This window comes from Drosophila eugracilis, unplaced genomic scaffold (genome assembly GCF_018153835.1).
Source record: "Drosophila eugracilis isolate 14026-0451.02 unplaced genomic scaffold, ASM1815383v1 contig_445, whole genome shotgun sequence".
NCBI classification, from domain to species: Eukaryota; Metazoa; Arthropoda; class Insecta; order Diptera; family Drosophilidae; genus Drosophila; species Drosophila eugracilis.
In genome coordinates this window covers 1,092,901-1,111,575 of record NW_024573311.1, presented here as the reverse complement: position 1 = coordinate 1,111,575, position 18,675 = coordinate 1,092,901, and the positions used below count along the sequence as shown (strand labels likewise).

The following is an 18,675-nucleotide window of genomic DNA, read 5'->3' as shown; positions in this document are numbered from 1 at the left end:
TTGTTTTTACATGCATAATTTTTGGGAAGATTTTATGGTTTTTGTTTCGCGTTTTGGCAATCGACAGAAATTCAGTAACGGTTTAATAATTATGCAATTAGCTATTTAAATTGATTTGGTAGTTAGACTTGGGACACAGGTGGAGGCTTGGATTTGGATTTGGGTGGGCTTGCAGGTATCTGCTTGGGTGAGTTTAGTGCTAAACATTTGCAGTTTACAGACTAAGTTTTTCTTGTAGTTTAGTTAAATGCTAATTTTAAATATATATTTGCCTTGTTTAAAAAAGTGTCTCGAATCGGTTTTTAATGCGCTATTTATTGTTGAACTCTGTTTAATTGCCCTGGGGATTGAGAACATGCGGAGTGCAATTGAAACGAAAATCGAACTCTTTTCGGTTTGTTGATTTCTTTATTTTGGTTTTTTTGTTTTTTGCTTTTAAATACGAACAATTCGAATGCTTCATGTCTGACTGTGTCCATGTGTGTGTATTTTGGGCGTGTACCAACCGTTTTGTAATTAGCTTTTTGCATTTCGCGATTGCGTGTAACTCTGATCAGAGGAAATTAGTTATTACTTGCAAAGTAAGTAAGTAGTAAGTAAGTAGTAGAGTTTTCAAATGAAAAAACATTTTGCTTTACTACAAGTTTGCATTTTTTTTTTTGCGGTAATTTCATTTTCATTTTGTTAAATTCGTTTATCGTTTTTAGTTTTTTTGCCATCTCTCGCAGTTGCATCATTATCTCATTATCTTGGGTAATCGCGTAGGTTGCCCTCTCCTAATGTAGGACGCTTAGTTTATGGCTCCTTCTGCAGGTCACCTCATTTCATTTTTATAATTGCCTAGTTAACGCTATATTATTATTACTTGTATTATACATAATCTCGTACATGTAGAGTTCAATCTTTTAAAGAGTGTAGAAAATGGTTTGCTTTTTAAAACAGCTTCTTTTTATCAAAAAGACATCCATACACATATACATAGTTCTAATTATGCGCCTAGCTGCTCAAAGACTAGCACTAAAATTAATTATAAAAAAATTAAATTTAAAATGCACACACCCTCCTATCGCACCATAGCCTAAGCAATCTGATTCGGATTCGGATTCTCATATATTAACTCAAGATCTCAATTTCGATTTGAATTGGAATTCACATTCGAATTTAACTAACTTTCGAAAAAACAACAACCTCATGGGGACAGAGCAGTTTTCGGTAGGATTACGCATCGCTCTGGGCGTAAGTAAAAGTCATCTCATATCAAATCTAAATTTAAATGTTGTACCTAAATGCAAATGAAACATACAAAGTGACTGTGTGTATACAAATATAACGCTTAGATCTGATCTGCAGTTCCTTCAGTTGATTCAGCACTCGATTGGGATCCTTTTCAGACATCCTGACATTCTGACAGCGGGTGTAGCTAATATTGCCGATCTGATTTCCATTAAGTAAACTTTTCGTCTGGCTATCAAAAGTGGTTGCTCGTCACACAATTCTGTTAGAAATTCTTTTGAACAGGAGAACTTAATCAAAAATTTTGGGGTACTCGAGGGGATTTAGGGAAGTGCGATTATAACTCGGCAGTGTTGCTATACTTCTTCGTCCCTTAAATCATTATCGTTTCTTCTCATTCAACAAGGAGGTAGGTTTTTCATTGATTTTGGTTTTTGTGTAGAAAATATTCACGTTTAAAAGGTTTCTTAGGTGGGTTCCGGAAAGAGTGTGTTCGAGTGTTTTGAGTTTGTCATTTTTTTTGGGGGCTATACCGTAAATATCACTGTTTTGCTTTGTGTGAGGGGAGAGCAGAGTAAAGTAGACAAAATTCGAAGCTCGTTTCTAGGAATACACAGAGGGATATACATAGATATAATATATAGACAGAGAGAACTCATCCGAAATCTATGCGAAATTTCCAACAAAATTGTGATTTTTATACGTGTGATTTCGAGTGGCATTGAGTTTTAGTTGGTTTTGTTTTTTTAGTTGGTTGGTTGGTTGGCTTAGTGGGGCTCTGTTCTTGCGCTGCTTTTGCTTCTTTTGCTTAGTGTCTTTAGTTTTGCTAGTTTCCGTATTGTTTTATTAAAAATATATCCATATATATATGTGTATGTATATATGCGGTGATATATGTGTCATAAAATATATATACACCTGTTCATCTTGTATTGCTAGTTCGGTTCTGGGATCTCTGGGGTTTTCGATTTCGATTTCGGTTTTCTTCTTTCATTATTACTTTGACTAATTAATTGGTGACTATAACTCGGTTTGTTTCGCCCTCGGGTCGTTTTGTCTTTATGCTTACACAATTTGCTACAATATTTCAACAATAAATTTTCTAAAAACATGATGTTCAACGAACATACTTTCCCACAATGTGTTCGTGAATGCGTCTTTTAAAAATTAATTCAATTCACTATGAGTATAAGTATGTATATATAGACCTTTGTTAATATCCATTATTATGTGTCAGTTTGTTACCATTTACAATCAGCTATCTTTCAAACAACTCCTTAAAAGCCTTCCAAAAGATGAACAATCTTAATGTAAACTGAATTGAGATTGGCTTTGATTAGAATGAAATGAAGTTTCGTGAAAGTTTGTTCATTGGGATCATATTTTGTTTGCAAACTGGAATGAAGGAAATCAAACAAAATATTGTTGGTCCACGTGATCCCAGAATGAAAACAGAAAGGGAAAATATTATAGCTTAAAAATGCAGACAACAAAGGGTCATCAGACCGTAACTTATGCCCCCATAACCTCATATCCCTCTCCGGGTTTCCTCTCCTCTCCTTTCCTTCTTTCCTACGAATAAATGGTTTCTTTCCCTTGTTTTTGCATTTGTCAATTAAGTGCTTCAGTGTCGGTGTGTCTCTGTACGTGAGTGTGTTGCCATTTTAAATACATATCTAATGTCTCATAGGAACAATCTCTTATATATATCATATATCTTAGGTGTAGCTGTGTGTGTGTGGCTGTGTCTGTCATCTGTTCATCTTACATAAATTATAACAACTCAGCATATTAATTAACTTATAACTCTGTTATTGTACATACAATTACCTAGATGTATGTGTGAGTCTGTCTGTGTGTTAGTGGGTATACACGTGTAACCTTTGTGTGTCCTGTCCCGCGATGTTTCTTTGTTGTTCCTTTCGTCTTCCTTCCTTTTTGCTCCTCTTTTTTGGCTATTCCTATGCAAATTTTTGTTGTTTTCTTAACTCTTATAATTTTGTATATGTGTATACGTGTCTGTGTGTGTGTGTGTGTGTGTATGTAGCTTACTTAACACTTTTTTCGGTTCTTGTACGGCAGTAATTTTTGCTTTTTTGTTTGGTTTGTCCATAAAATATGTTTTAGTACATGATTTTGTCTCGTTTCTTGTTTTTTTTTTTGCGACATTTTCTTTGCTCTTTTGTTTTTACTTAAAAATGTAATTAACAATTTTTTATTTGTATTATTTTTTTTTGTAGCTTTTTTTGTTGTTTTGGTTTTGCTTTTATTTCGAAGCAGCTTCGCTAGTTTTTGGGTTTTGAAAAAGAACTTAACTAGGCATCTCTCGTCCGCAGATGTTTCCATATCCGTTAGCTTAATTGTCTAATTCGAGCGTCCTTATTGCACGATTATGTGCGGAGCCGAGAGCAGCACAGTAACCGTTGCAATAATCGTAAAGAGCGTGAAAACAATTAAACAAAATCTGTGGAGTAGAAGAGCAATCAGAGTGTTAGCTAACAAATCACCAGAACCTTCAGAACAAAACGGCCACCGACCGGTAGTCGGCCATCTTTCAATATTTACAACACGTGTATGGGTGAGTGTGTGTGTGTGTCTGTGTGTGCTTGCGTCAGGGGCTACGACTGTGTGCGTTCATTCCGCCGGAAGTCGTGTGGCCTAATTGTTTGACTTGCCAGGCAGGCAGGCGGCTGTCGAATCCTGCCGGCTTTGGTTCAATAGATTCACACCCATTCGCGAGTGTATGTCTTGAAGTTCATAATTGTGTGGGTAAAATCGGATTAATGATGAATTAGTGGCTAGGGGATAAGCTGAAACTCAAAGTTTAGCCGAAAACAGCTAAAACCAAAATGCTTATCTTACTCTTACACAAAATTATCAGTTTCTAATCCATTTTTTATCATAGGAAACTCAGATCATAAATGATCTGGTCATAGTTTATATATCCTTAACGGGGAGATTCCCAAAGAGGTGATACTGAAAACTTACCTATCCACAACCATTGCCGCGAACTTCCAATCGCCAATCAATTCCGCTTCGTCGTCAGCTTTGCGCATGCGCGCCGTAATAAATTGCAATTCTTTGAGAATTAGATGAAGATCTTTGTGATTGCAGCCAATGGCTGTGTGATGCTCCTCCACCGTTGTGGGCCGGCCAAAGCTACTGCAGTGGTACATTTAAATAAATATAGAATACATTAATTTGAAATATTATATAAAAAAAAAATTTTGGTGGAAATCGAAGCACAACTTACGCCGATGAACCAATGGCGGTTTGGGAGCCCGATATTGTGTGCCGAAAGTCGTCGTCAATGTCAAGGACATTGGCCAACAGGGACTTGGAGGAGCGTTCCTTTAACTCCAGCTCCTTCATGCGATTGCTTAATAGTATTGTTTTGCGTGTGATCTTGCGGCCGGGTCGACCCATTCGCAAGATCCAGGGCAGCCATTGTAGGAAAACGGATTTAATCTGGGAACCGAGGAAGTAAAAGTCAAGCGGGGAACAGCGGGGTGACATGACATGATGATTGACTCACCCACGGTGGCATCTCGTGAATGTCCGCTGTGCGATGGTGATAGTTGAGCACCACTACTGTCAACACCACCGACGATGCGACCATGAACATGATGCAGTTGAAGTAGGTGCCTAAGGATTGTGCAGGTTTTTGGGGTTGCGGATTGCAGATTGAAGTTTGCAGTTTGTGAGGTGAGCAGAGAGCAGAGAGAAAAAATCCTATATTAGAGTGGTGCTCCGGGGACTCTTCAATTTATTAATAAAACACTAAGAACAAAAGCTCAAAAATAATAAATTACAAAAATATTACAACATTACTTTAGTTTAGCTTCATTTGATGAAAGACTTTGGTTAGATTTACGGTTAGAGAAAGTAGCGTAATCAAAATTACTGTGTTGTTACAATGCTGTGACTATGTTACTTTACTCAATGTTACGTTTACGTTGCGAATGCTACTAAGTAATTTCTAATGAAAGCCACTACGTTTGATGTTTATTATTAAATACTATTTTAGGTTTCATTCTCCATCATGCAGTTTAGTATAAACTGTTTAGACTAGGGATCATGCTTGGATTTTGGCTTTAACAATTGGAGACAAAATTGAAGCAAAGGACAGCGAAATCCTTATCGTATCTATTATATAATTTTTGATTTATTAATTCATCAATGCCATCGTATAAAAGGCTTTGCGTTTCTTTTAGATTTTCTTAATTTTCTTAGATTTGTTTTTGAATTCAACTGTCCTTTGCTGCTGCTACTCTAGTAAAATACAAATTGCAAGCAAATTTGGTGTGGGCTGGGGTCATCGGTTTTCTGTGTCTGGGTTAGTAATTTTCAACTTGTTCTAGAGAATGCTGGGAATCGATATTTTTATAGCTTTAGCGAACGGATTATGTGATTGCAATTGATTTAACGTTTCTGCATTTTACTGTATGCTCTCAGAATATTTAATAACGATATAAAATTCGATTTAATTAGCTCATTGTTTTGAGTAGGCTTTTGATACTTGGGTATGAGGAACAACGCCTAATGGCTAATAGCGGTTACCTAAAGCTTAGAAATAAATATGTACAAAACATTTCCGGTTTTCGACTGGGTGTCTAAAGCCAAGCTAAAGCACCCTTAGACCAGAAATCGGAAAGAGAATCGGTTTAGAATCGAGAGTGTGGTTAACGTGTTAGTTGGAGTTTGTCTCAGAGTCAAAGAGGTTCAGCCAAAAGTCTAAAGAAGCAAAGGTTGTTCGGTTGGGTTTCGGGGTTAGTTTTCTTGGGTTTCGGGGCATGGGTTCCAAAAAATACTTTTGGTTCATCATCATCTGCATCTCGTTTTTATCCAGTTGGAGTTGGATCATGCTCTTCATCGCTTAACATTCTTTTACCTACTTTAGTCGGTCTAGTTTTGGTTTTTACAAGATTCACTTTGATTTTTAGCGCAAACTTTCGTTAAGTCTAATGAGTACTTTGTACAATCGTTTTTGGTTTTGATATTCATTTTTTTGTTTGTTTGATTTAGCAGCTAAAAGAAAGAAGAGTTTTGGTTGTTTTTATTTTTAAAGCTCTAGAATTTAAATTTAGTTTTTGGTTGGATTGGATTGATTGTTAATTATTTTTTTTTCGAAATGATAAACTCAAAGTTACAAACGAGTCAATTGAAAGTTGGAATACCTAAGAGCGGTACAGCCTCGCTGGTTTTCGTAATGACATTGCCGACCAGCAGGGAGAAAACTGTTTGCGACAGTAGTATAGTGACACCTGGAAAATATTTTGTCAAATTTTTTTGGTCAGATCTCTCGTGTGTATTTTGGGATTTGGTCCGTCCTGGGAGTTATCCGTACCAGTGTGTCATCGTTTTCAGATTAAGTTTGAGGGTTGAGGTAGAGGATCGGGATTGGGTTACAGAGACGATTGCCTCTAGAAAAGCTTCAGGGTTTGTAGACTAAATGATATTTTTTGGCTGAACCTTCTCGCAGAGAACGCAACACAACTTGACACACAAGACATAATTTTCGATTTATTCGTTGTTTGTTGGCGGTGGAGAGAGTGCATTCCAAGTGGACAGTGGTTATCTGTTATCTGTAAGCAAACGAATCCGCGACCCATTTCAACAAACAAACAAAATAAGCGGATCTCAACGAAATGATATTTTTGCAATACCAGATATGCAATCGAGCGATCAGTATTTATTTACATAACACATTATTCAATTGGAATATTTTAAGGCTTTCAAAAGTTTGAGTTCTCAAAAAGGTTCTCAAGCAAAAAATATCATTCCGAGAAATGGGTCAAAAAGTATATTGAAGGTGAGTTCGCATAGATTTTGGGATATACATTATGTGTATGTGACTGGGAGATTGGATGGGGTGGGTGGGTGTCACAGACAATAGCTAAGAAAGTTAAAGTAGCGTGTTTGGGTGGGTTCTTGTGGGTGGTTTGTGGGTGGCTGGTGGTTGGGTGGTCATGACTGAGAGTATCCTGTGTGACGGGTGAGCGAGCGATAACGATAACGATAACGAGAACGAGCTTTAAGATGGTGACACAGTACTCATGGACAAACCGAGGGTGATAAATATATCATCTTATTTTGGTGGCGGTGACGGTGACGGTGATGGTGAAAGTGAAAGTGGAGCAATGCTAAATTCGATTATCTATTCATGAGCGATTAAGGTGGGCGGTGAGAGTGATAGTGATAGTGAGAGTGAGAGTGAGAGTGAGAGTGAGAAAACCAAATCAAACACAAATCAAAGCTGTTAGCAAAAAAGTCAAATCATACAATACAAGACATAAAACTTCTTTCTTTCTTTTCTTTTTTTTCATTTTCATTTTCTTTGTATTTTCATTAATTGATTTCTTTCTGTCTGTGACGACGACATCATTTAGCATAAAGTTGCGCCAAATGTTTGGTTCATCTGGGCATTAGTTTTCTTTTCACAAGTATTATCCCAAACTCACTTGCATTGAAATCTGTCTCATAAGTATCTTTTGTAATTACATATGGATTGAAATTGAGGGAGTGGCGGTTTGAACGAAGCGAAAAGAGTACAAGCAAGGTGTACTGTAATACATAACAGTTATATTATATATATATAGTTCGGATATATTGTATACATAATCGTATATAGTATATATATTTAGTTTTTGCACAAATTGAATAATTACAGAAGGAACTGGCCAAGGCGACACTTCGATGTACTGGATTAGCTTTTGAAATTGAAATTTTGAAATACAATTATTCGAATTTATATAGAAGTATATAGTTATTAAATCTAATACATCATCATCAGCATCGCTGGTTTAGTTCAGGGAATTGAGTATATATATATATTGAAGGGAATTTGATCGATCATTGGTGCGGCATCATTGGAATTCGTTGGACCGAACTTCAACGAGGCTGTGTGGAAGAAATTGAAGAGAAAATGGAAACGGAAGTGTAGGAAATATATAGATCGGAAGTACATATAGATAACGATAGCATTTAAAAGACTGCCCTAACTTGTGTTCCTGGCTGGTTGTTGATCTAAATTTAAATTGACTTGAATAAGAAGCAAACCAAAAAGATTGTTGATTGTTCAAATGAATATAGAAGGATATAGGCATAGTGATAGTACGAGATAGAGAGAGAGAGAGCGGGAGAGAGAGTCAGAGATAGCGGCAACAGAATATATAGTATGATCAACTAAGAAACTGCTTCGATATATATTTGTATTTGATATTATAACTTCAAGTTCAGAACGATTCAGAAGATAGGGTGGGACAGAGAGAACGAGTTGGAATTAGAATTGATTTGGTTTAGTTTGGTTTGGTTTTTTAGTTAAGTTAGTAAGTACTTAGCAAAGTTATTTGTAATTAGTAAACATAGTACGACGTACACAAATAACATTTAACAACTTTTATCACTTTAGATATTGGATATTGATTGTTTGACTTGGTTGGTTAGACTAATACTTTATTTAAGTTTTAAATTCGGTTTCGGTTTCGGTTTCTTTTTGGCTTTGGTTTGTTTTTGGGGATTAATATATGCGAACAATTTAGCAATGTGTGTGAGTAATATAATCGTAATAGATATGTATATATATATATATATATAGGTAACAACAATAACAATAATATTCATGAATATATATATGTAGTTTAGTTTAGTAACATATATATATATATATATGTATATATATGCGAATATATATACAGATATATATATATATATATATTTAGGCGTGTACGTGTAAATCATATTAAGTACTTTGTTAATTATTCTTTGGTTTTTTTGTTTGTTTTGACAAATTTGAATATATATTTGCATTTTGGTAAGTATGTTTTAAATGCAATCGCTACCTAACAAGGGGATTGCATCAGATACTTGGGGCAATGTCTCAGCTACAAGGTTGAGAAACACTGTGAGCGATAGAAGAATTGTAACTCCTGAAACAAAAGAATTTCGTTTTCGTTTTGAAAAATACAATAACAACCACACAAAAACAAATGACACAATCAAAATGGAAATCAAAAAGCGTACGTTTATGTATGTTCCAGTGTGTATCTGTAGTGTCCTTTGGGTGGCGTGTGTTATCGTGTTATCGTGTTTATAGACATATTCGAGGACTTCGGAGAGGTATGTGGGCTCAGTATAGTTTGGGGCAGTATCTGTTTCTTTGTATCTGTTCGAGGTTTCGTTTTACGCAGCGCCTTTCGGGCCGAACATGGAGATTGGAGATGGACATTGGACTTTGGATTTTGGAGATTGAAGAAGGGTTCTTTTTTTTTTTTTTTGGCTATTTAGAATTAGCATTTATCGGTTTCATTGATCTTGATCTCTGAATGAAGTGTGTGAATTGAGTGTGGATGAGTATATGCCTGAGTATGCTGCGAACTCAAAAATTGAATTGGGTCTAACAGAAATTGGAGGGCCTGGAAGGGGGAGGGTATATATTTTAAGGATATATACAAATATATATAAAAAGCAAGGGGAGCTCTTACAAAGTTGGTCCCCAATGAGATGGCGTTAGGTTAAATCTCTGAAGGTGTTTTTCCCCTTTTATGTCGCTTGAATCTGACAGAATGGGCACAAAATGTTCACAACATCTCCGAGAAATATTTATTTTTTTAAAACAAAATCTCAACTTTTCAAGAGCTTAGTGGTTGAAGGGGGTTTGGGAAGCGGGTGGTAGTACCATTCTACCAACTTTGACCCATTAGTAGGGCAAAGGAGGAACAGGAAAAACTTTGAAAGTAGCGCAAGTTTTTCTTGGCCAGAGAATATATTTGTAAATTGAACTCGAAGTCGACCCAAGACTCCACCGACACAACCCCCCTTTTACACTTGCCGCTACGTGTTGCCAATTTGCCACGCCCACATGCGCGCCTCATTTAATTTGCTACGTGCCACAGCGAAAGAGACGGCACCAGAGTGGAAGCAAGAGCGAGGACAGCGGCTAAATGGGCATTAGGAGGGGAATTTTGCATCTCGCATGCAAATGATTTGTCAAGTCTTTTCGGGGGAATGCTTTTGGGGGCTTGGAAGGGTGGTAAATATCGGAACGGGTTAATATTATATATATATATATAGATTTAGATACATGACATAATATGAACGCATGATGGGCTCGACATCATGAACGATACGATATTATGTGGAGTTGCAACTCTACCATCTGATCAAATGGATCTGCATAAATGCAAGTTCAAATGTTGCTTCGATTTTGGTTTCGTTTAGGGTTTATCGTTTAGGCGGCGATACGTTTAGAGCTACGGTTCTATATATGGTTCGTGGGTACGGTTTTAGATGCTAGGAGTTTACGGGTTGCAAATGACTGGAATTTTGCGTTTGCGTTTGCTTTTTTTTTATTTATAGATACATTTCCAGGTTTTTGAGCAAGAAGATCTAGATTAGTTTGGTGTTGTTTAGTGGCTGGGTGGTTGGGTTTTTGGGTTGTTTTGGTGTGTGAGAATTCAAGGAGTTCGTTTCTTGCGAGTAAGTAGGTGCAAGTTCAAATAGTTCTTGCCGGAACAAGAAGGAGAGATATAGTAGCTATATGAATATTGACAAACTGGTATATATACTGAAAGAGCGAGAGCGAAAGAGGGATTTTTAGACAGAGTGTTGAGAAGGTGTTAAGCTTTGGATTGCTTTCGGTTATAGCCTCTTTTTTTTGTTACATATTTTTGGAGTTGCATGCGCTCGTGTGGCGGCGTTCGACAAAAGTTCTGGTTGTTCTTTTCGTGGTGGTTCGGTGGTGTATTTGTACTTGTTGGGTTAAGGACCAGTGGTTTCGGTGTACTTACGTCTGTTCAGCGTGTTGTCTATTTACAGTGTTCGGTATTGTGGGTGATCGGTGTCGAAATATATATATATATAGAGTCATATATGATTAACATAGATGCTTAGTTTCGAGGGCAGCCCTGGACTGCCCCTTATTAAGGCTTTCTTTGTACAGCTCTAGCGATACAAACTCTTTGGTTAAGCTATACCTACCGCGAGGCATCTACAGTCAACAGGATTCGTGTGCTCAGAGGAGGTACAAGTATGACAAGCTCTGGCCTAGCTAGCTATTCCTCTCTACCAAGCCAAGTATCAAAATGTTCACATCAGCCGCCATACAAACCTCTTTTTTCTATTCACTAACTTTTACGAGGTAAATGCATTGAGTTACGAGGGGAATGATTCTACAATCCGAGGTCTCTGGTGATGTTGGCTATTGCAATTGACATTCGATTTGGCCACAGAGAAGAGCGAGGGAAGGCAGATGGCGAATTGGATTCCCAAGGACTGGCAGGAGCAGTGCGGGTCGTGAGTGTAAGTGCATTTCGTACGCTTCTTTGGCACTCTGCATCCCTAACTGACCTCATGCTGTGGCTGCCTGCCCTCGAGCCCAATCACACTACCACAATCCTTCCACCACTTTCACTCTTGTTCTATTTATGGTTTGTTGATGTTTTTGTCTGACCAGGCCAAGAAAAATACCAAAAAAAAAAAAAAAATTTAGGAAAAACGGAAAAACTGGTTAACTCGCTGTTGGGCTTTTTGTAAGTTAGTTAGTTGGTTTTTGTTTCTGGTTTTCTGTTTCTTTTTGGCTTTGGTTTCACTCCTGTTTTTCATATATTTTTGGTAGCGAAAAAAGGTGGTTCGTTGGATTTTTTATAGTTTCTCTTTTAAGATATTTGTGTATATATACAGTTGTGGCTAGATTTAAAATACATTTTCTTTAATTGCATTTCTGACTACGTTTTTTTTTTATGCGGTTTTTTGGAATGCTGCTATGCTTTCAGAGTCGGGATGATTAGACGGTAGGGAATGTGTAGAAGGAGGACTCGTCCCAGCGTGATTATGAGAGCGAGGGCACACTAAGGACAAGCTTATATTTACAGGATGATCGGGTTTACTCAGTTTGGGTTTATTGTTATATTCAACATTGGTAGGTTTGGCAGGCTAAGAACTAAAAAGACCAACGAAACGATACGATCGAAACGAAGGGATCAGCTAGAGGCACACGTAGATAAGCAAACGAATCCAACAAACAAACAATCGAACAAACGAAGCAACAACCAAACGACAAAAATAACTCAGGAACCGATTTTTTGTTTTTTGTTTTATTTTTTTTGGCAAACACAGCAAAATTGAAACGAAAAACTCTCTTAATTGTATTTGTACTTGTAGCTGTGGCTGTAATTGTGGCAGTAATTGTGATTGTGGCTGTGATTGGACTGGCGATGTGTGTGTTAGTCGTGTGGTCAAATACCAATTATGTCAGAGCTATCGGAGACCCCGAGGTAACCAGATGGAATTAAGTGGTTAGCAAAAAAGTATATTAGAAAAGACTGGGCAAGACCATAAGCTAAGTTAAGTAGGAAAATGCGAAAGAAAAGCTTAGGTAAGAGAGTGAGAGAAGAGAGTTCCTCGGGTTTGAGACTTGAGTACTTTACATGGTACTTGGAAAGGAGTTGTTAAGTGTTGGTTCATTGGTGTGGCAGTGGTGTGTACTGGGATATATATAACATATACATATGTAGAACGTGTGGCTAGTCTATCCGACATCCAGTTGGTTTTGGTGGTTCAACACGAGGTGAGAGTCCAGAGATTACAGAGAGATATAGATAGATCTATGGCAAACATACGGAGAGTTAGGAGTTATTGATCATTCCTCATTCGTGTAGAGGTGTAACCGGATGTAACCGGATGTGTGTGTGTGTGTGTAAGTGGATTTCCGGGCTATGTGTTCTTGTGGGTGTGAGGCAGAAGACAGTTACAGAAGTGTTGAGAGCTAAGTTAATTGGTATTTCGTATATCGTTTCTGATTGGTATCTTTTGTTAGTATTCGTGGCTTTGTTTTTAGTTTTAGTAATTTGGTATTTTTTGTATTTTTAGTTTTTTTTTCGTTTCTCAGTTCATTGCACTACTGTAGCAAAACTAATGATTAACTAAAAACAGCATTAGCACAGCACGACTTTCTGTTCGACACTGGTTGTAGTGATTGATGTTAGCTCGACCGATCGCAATCGGTCCGTACTTTAAGCTATAGCGTTTTAATTAGCGTGTGTGTGTACCTATAAGAGGAACAGCATCCGACGTTGTCGGCATGGACTCGGCGACAAGGTTTAGAAATACTGTTAATGATAGTAGTATAGTTACGCCTGCAACAAGAGATACAATAAATATAAAACGCAATTTAAATCAAAGTCGAACGCAAAACACATCGGAAAACTGAAAGATCAAGTTTACATAATAAGATTTATATCATTAGTATTTATCGAAAAATTAGGATAACTTTTACACATTTTACTCATCAACTTTTTAGGTTTTTAGTTTTACTCCTTTAATTTGGGATTGGGTGATATTGTTCAAGGAGTTTATAAAGGGGTTCATTATTTAATCTTTGCACGGGACAGCAGGGACTTTTTAGTTAATTTTATTTTTTGGGCAAAATGAGTGTTTCCCTTTTTGGTAATAATATACTTTGGTATGATTTTTTACTTATTTGTATTGTTGTCAAAAAGGAAACACTCTTTGATTCTTTTAATAAAAGTTATTTACTTTATTTTAAAACTGAACAGAGAACATGCATAGACTGACTATCGTTAGAAGCAGCGTTGAATACGTAGATTTTAAAGGGAGTTTTTAGGGTTTATCTTTGATAATTAAATCCAGCTAAGCCTCATTTCGCTACCCTTGCTGCTTTGACCTCACCGAACTCGATAACCTGCCGGGCCTAACTAGCTAACTCAGACATCTATGCATATACAAAGATTCGAACTGGAAGTTTCGATTCAAGGGATTATCTTTCGTATCACCGCTGAAAAAACTCACAAAATTCATTTAGAAAATTGGATAATACAGTTGAGATCGATTGGTAAATATATATATATAGAGAGTTTGTAAAGTGGTTCTGTGTTTGGGTCGAAGGGGGACTCGGTTGGCATACTCACCCAGCGTCAGCTTCTCGCCCGAGTCCGGCGGCAATGTGAAGCCCAAGAGGGCCATCGATGAGATTAGCACACATGGCACGATTAAATTGAAAAAATAATATAATGTACGGCGACGTATTTGTATAGTAAAGGTGATATCGACATATGGTTCTGGGCAGCAGGCGTAGACTATCGTATTCTTCTTTCCCGGCATGGCTGAACGATAAAATTGGATTAGTGAGCTTCGTGGCAAGGATATTATGGATCGAGACAGAGACACAAACATGGATACATTTACAGACACAAAGACACACATTATGTACAACAGATATTATATTTTTTTTTATACAGATTAGACTTGCGATTCGAGATCGTAAAGTTGTATGTACAATTTAATAGTAAAAACTAGATTAAAGAAATCAAGAGCTAAGCAAAACATAATGGTCTATGAAGCAATTTTTCGGTATCGCAAGCAATGTGTTTAAAATAATAAGGAAATGCGGTTTTTTCTTAGGCAATCGAGGTAATGCTGATTTAAGACATTTACAAATGACAACGATCGAAACGAAATAACAGTTAGAGAAATAAGCATAATGAGGTTTGTTTACTAACCAAGCAAGTACCACTCGCCATTTGTTATGAAATCGGAAAGATCCCCTCCATCTTCGGAATTCAAAACCAAATCCAACTGATTTTCAAACGATATTTTGAGTTTTTTTTTTTCATGGGTATTCACAGAGAATGGAAATCAATTTGCAATAAGCAAATTAATTTTTACATTTTTTTTGGTAGTTTGGTCATTGAGTTTTGAGTTTGAGTTTTCGGTTTTTTTTTTTTTTTTTTTTTTAATATTGGAGAAAGAGAACATTTAAGATTTTAGTTTGTTGTTGAATTTTGATTAGAGTTTTTACAATAAAAAGCCACATTGAAACAACAATTATGTACAGATATAGCATGTGTTCGAGGTGTACGAATTATATATAGAGAGAGAATAGAGAGCGAGCAAAATAGAGAATTTGATATTCTTTTCATTTGTTTTGAGTTAAAATCTTGTGGGTGCAAAATACGTGGAAAATAAAAACGCTTTAACTTAAAGTTCTTCTCAAAACATCCTTCATTTCGAGTATGTATAGATATGTATATGTAATGTTTATTTTTTGTTGACTTTCATTAAGAGTCTTTACGTCGTCCAAAAAAATATTCGCCTGTTGCTGATTTATTTTGGGCGTGGTTTTTGATTTTATTTGCCTGCTACCATGCAAAATAGTTGAAACTTCAGAAGTTCTCTGGGTTGAAAGATTCTAGGGTTTCAACACATGATTCCATTTTGGGAGACTTTCTACGACTGGGCTAACCGAAAGTTTTCCAACACTGGCAGAAATAGATAGTGCTGAAAACGGTTGCCTTTTTTGAGCTAAGCTCATCGTGTGCGTGTGTGGGCATAAAATATTCAGTTTTTTTTTAGAAAATAATCCGATTTGAATATTTCAGCCGACACACTGGACCTCTTACAGTTCAGTGTTGTTAACAACACTGCGATCTTTTGGTTTTGTAATTCGCAAAAACGCAAAGAATTGTTCGACATGAGTTTTACGAACGAACAAATCAAAAACTAGAATATAGATCGGGTGGATAGAGATAGAAAGACAGTTAGATAGAGAGAGAGAGAGAGAGAGATGGAAGTTTGGAAAAGCATATAAAAGAAATTACAAATCCGTCCTAACCCTATCCGTTTATCCTATATACTCTCTATACTTTTTCTTTTGGCTACAGTCAACTCTCGACAAGTTGGACCGCCCTCGCGTGTTCCTCGTGCGTGAGTCTCGTGATTGACAGAAGCGTGATCGTGCTCGAGTTTGAATGTGTTCTTTTTTGGTGTTTTGGGTGTTAGTGTGTGTGAGTAATGTGATGTGTTGCCTAGTGTAGCCAGCGTTCACTGTACTATTGGAACTAGATGCTGATGCTGTTGCTGTTGCTGTTAGTTACTGTTTTTGCTTTTGCTTTGCTGTGTATTTTGTCGATTGCCACTTTACCTGATTTCCATCGTAAGTCCAACTACCGAATTTCATATCGCAATGTTGGTCATCAAATGGGAACCACGTGATGTCTATCTTGCATGTGCTCTTGAAGATACCAGGGGGCACGTACAGACAACTGCCGTTATGTTTGACCACAATGTTGGTGTGATACGTGCCATCGAATCCCTCATCCGCGCTAGATTATTGTACAATTTGTTTTAATGGATTATTCTCTCGATCGATTTGGTTGTTATTCGCTTATCAAGTTACTAATTAGTTTGATTTATCATTTATCGCTTTTTTTTTTTTGATTTTTTGATATTATAGTTTTCTTAGCAGTTGATCGATTCTTTGTTTAAGTTATATTGTGACTTGCGCTTGTGATTTGTCATTTTCTTGTTTTTCATAACTACTAAAAATGTTTTTTTTTTTTTTGTTGTTTTTGGACTTTGCTCTAGGCAACTAGAGCTGGGAGTTTTTGGGTAGTATAACTATTCTGGGAATCATTTGGAGGATTTTGTGTTTGGTTTGTTGTTCTGGGTTGTGTGTTGGTCTTAAAGGCTAAACTCTGTGTGGTTCTCAAAACTCTACTTGGGACAGACTTATATGGCTTGCACTTAAAACTATTTGGGTTTACTTTGTTGCTATTCTGTTTTCCGTTTACTCGTAATGGATCTCAGCCAGCGTTTGACGACCCCAACGGAATTTCTATTGCCTCAATAGAGTGCGCCACAAAATACTCGACAACGGTCTGGGAAATGGCAATGGAAATGGAAATGGAAATCTGCGGCCGGATACAAATATCTTTGCAGCTATGTATCCAGTCTGTCCAGTCGTACTACCAATATGCGAATATGCAAATGAACCTCAGCAGATACTCCAAAAATGTGGGCAAAGCATAGCTATATATAAACCCATCAGTGAATATATATATATCTATATATTTGCGTGCATTATGTATGAGTGCCTCTTGACTTTGCTGATGTCCTCGAATGCTGCAATAAAATGCAATTACGGCTCTGATTCTGATTCCGAGTCGAGTACCGAGAATGTTGCGTAAACATTTTGTGGACAATTTTGTTTTGCATTTTTTGGTCACCGCAAAAGAGGCAATGTCATGGGGGGATTCATGATACTGAAATGCTGGGTGACAGCTAGAGAATGGGCGAGCATACATGGATGTTGGGGTGTTGGGCCGTGTTTCCCCATGGTAACGAGGCTTACATGCAACTGCTGTGGCATTTAAGGGGAATTTGTGCGCTGATTAGCGGCAGGTCAAGCTGAAACCAAAGCGCAGATGTTGCCCACTCGGGCTTAAGAGATTGCGGTTTTGGTGGGGGGTGGGGGGTCATTTTGGCCTGGCCCCAATATATATGTGAGTATTCTGCGGCATTACAGTTAATTGATATGACAGCGAGTGCTGAGAGCATTCTGGCCAAGAATGTGTTTTAACACATTCCAATTTTCACCTCTAATTGGCACGTCAATCCTTTTCGACCGGCGCAACCTTCATCACTTTGCCCGCATTTAAAAATCATTTTAATTTCGAAAAGTGAAATATTCGGTTCGTCTGTGTTTTTATATCGTCCTTGGTGCTGAATCCCTCTGTCGGGCCTGGCTTCTTATTAATATTGACGTTGGTCTCGGCACGGCACGGCACGGATCCTTCGACTAAGCCGACACCGCTGTCAGTTTCATTTTTTGGGTCGAACCTTCGACTGCGGCTAACTTCCAACTTCTGTGCGACTTCTGTGATGCTTTGAAGAATACAGATAATGTTGCAATTAGAGTGAAAGCTTTTCATTTCGCGTTGGCTGGCATTGGTGGTTTAAGGTCCGGCATCTCAATTAAGCAGCCGTGAAAGGAATCGCAATCCACGGCCGAAATCAGCATAAGTAAATGATACAAAGAAAAAAAGGAAGGAAAGCGATGTAGTCGATTGATTCGCAGAAAGAGGCTTCGTAATGAGGCACGGCCAGTCTTCAACAGTCATGTATCTCCATCTACGGCTTTTTCTGTATCCGTATTCGTGTCTGTGAATCTCTTGCTATTGATCTAAATGATGGCCGCACATTAGCAGCGCTGGCGACGCATACAAATTAGGTTCAAATGTAAGTCGAACGAGAGGAAGATGGTTGGAATTAATAAATTAAACGAAGTAAAAGTCTGTCGGGGCAATGTTCTTCGAAATGAAACGTGAACTCGACGTGGAATCCTTTGCAAACTGTCTAAGAAATGTGGGCGAATGAGTAACAGGGAACACCCCGAAGCTCCACTGTTTGACTTGGCTCCTTAGTCGGGGACACGAACCCTGGACTTTCTGTGTGCAAGTTCATTAGCAAACAAAGTTGACAGCCGAAAGGTTTCTCCATGGGGCGACGACGAGGGCCACGCCCAATGGCTCCATGGCTCCATCTACTGATTTCCCCTGACTATCCGATTACCCAGCTAATCAATATGATTTTTATTTCCAGCCATTCGCGCGTAGGCCTCAGCCTCGTCCTCGTCCTCGGCCTTCT

At 37.7% G+C, this 18,675-nt stretch overlaps 1 protein-coding gene across 9 annotated transcripts in view; it reads right to left on the bottom strand.

Annotated features, from left to right (window-relative positions):
* Nucleotides 1–3,529: 3,529 nt before the first annotated feature.
* The window catches only part of LOC108110562 (neuronal acetylcholine receptor subunit alpha-7), an 85,313-nt gene continuing 70,167 nt past the window's right edge, over nucleotides 3,530–18,675 (bottom strand). For 3 of the 9 annotated variants that reach the window (XM_041819102.1, XM_017219654.2, XM_017219653.2), the window contains 8 exons: nucleotides 16,172–16,352; nucleotides 14,751–14,826; nucleotides 14,160–14,354; nucleotides 9,075–9,161; nucleotides 4,769–4,878; nucleotides 4,487–4,701; nucleotides 4,222–4,395; nucleotides 3,530–3,697 (listed from right to left, as the gene is read on the bottom strand). In XM_041819102.1, coding sequence (XP_041675036.1) covers nucleotides 3,613–3,697; nucleotides 4,222–4,395; nucleotides 4,487–4,701; nucleotides 4,769–4,878; nucleotides 9,075–9,161; nucleotides 14,160–14,354; nucleotides 14,751–14,826; nucleotides 16,172–16,352 — 1,123 coding nt within the window. In that variant the 3' untranslated portion in view covers nucleotides 3,530–3,612. Of the gene's footprint in view, nucleotides 3,698–4,221; nucleotides 4,396–4,486; nucleotides 4,702–4,768; nucleotides 4,879–9,074; nucleotides 9,162–13,280; nucleotides 13,368–14,159; nucleotides 14,355–14,750; nucleotides 14,827–16,171; nucleotides 16,353–18,675 lie in introns of those variants that run through there. The other 6 variants (XM_017219655.2, XM_017219652.2, XM_041819100.1 and 3 more) reach the window with 4 other exon arrangements.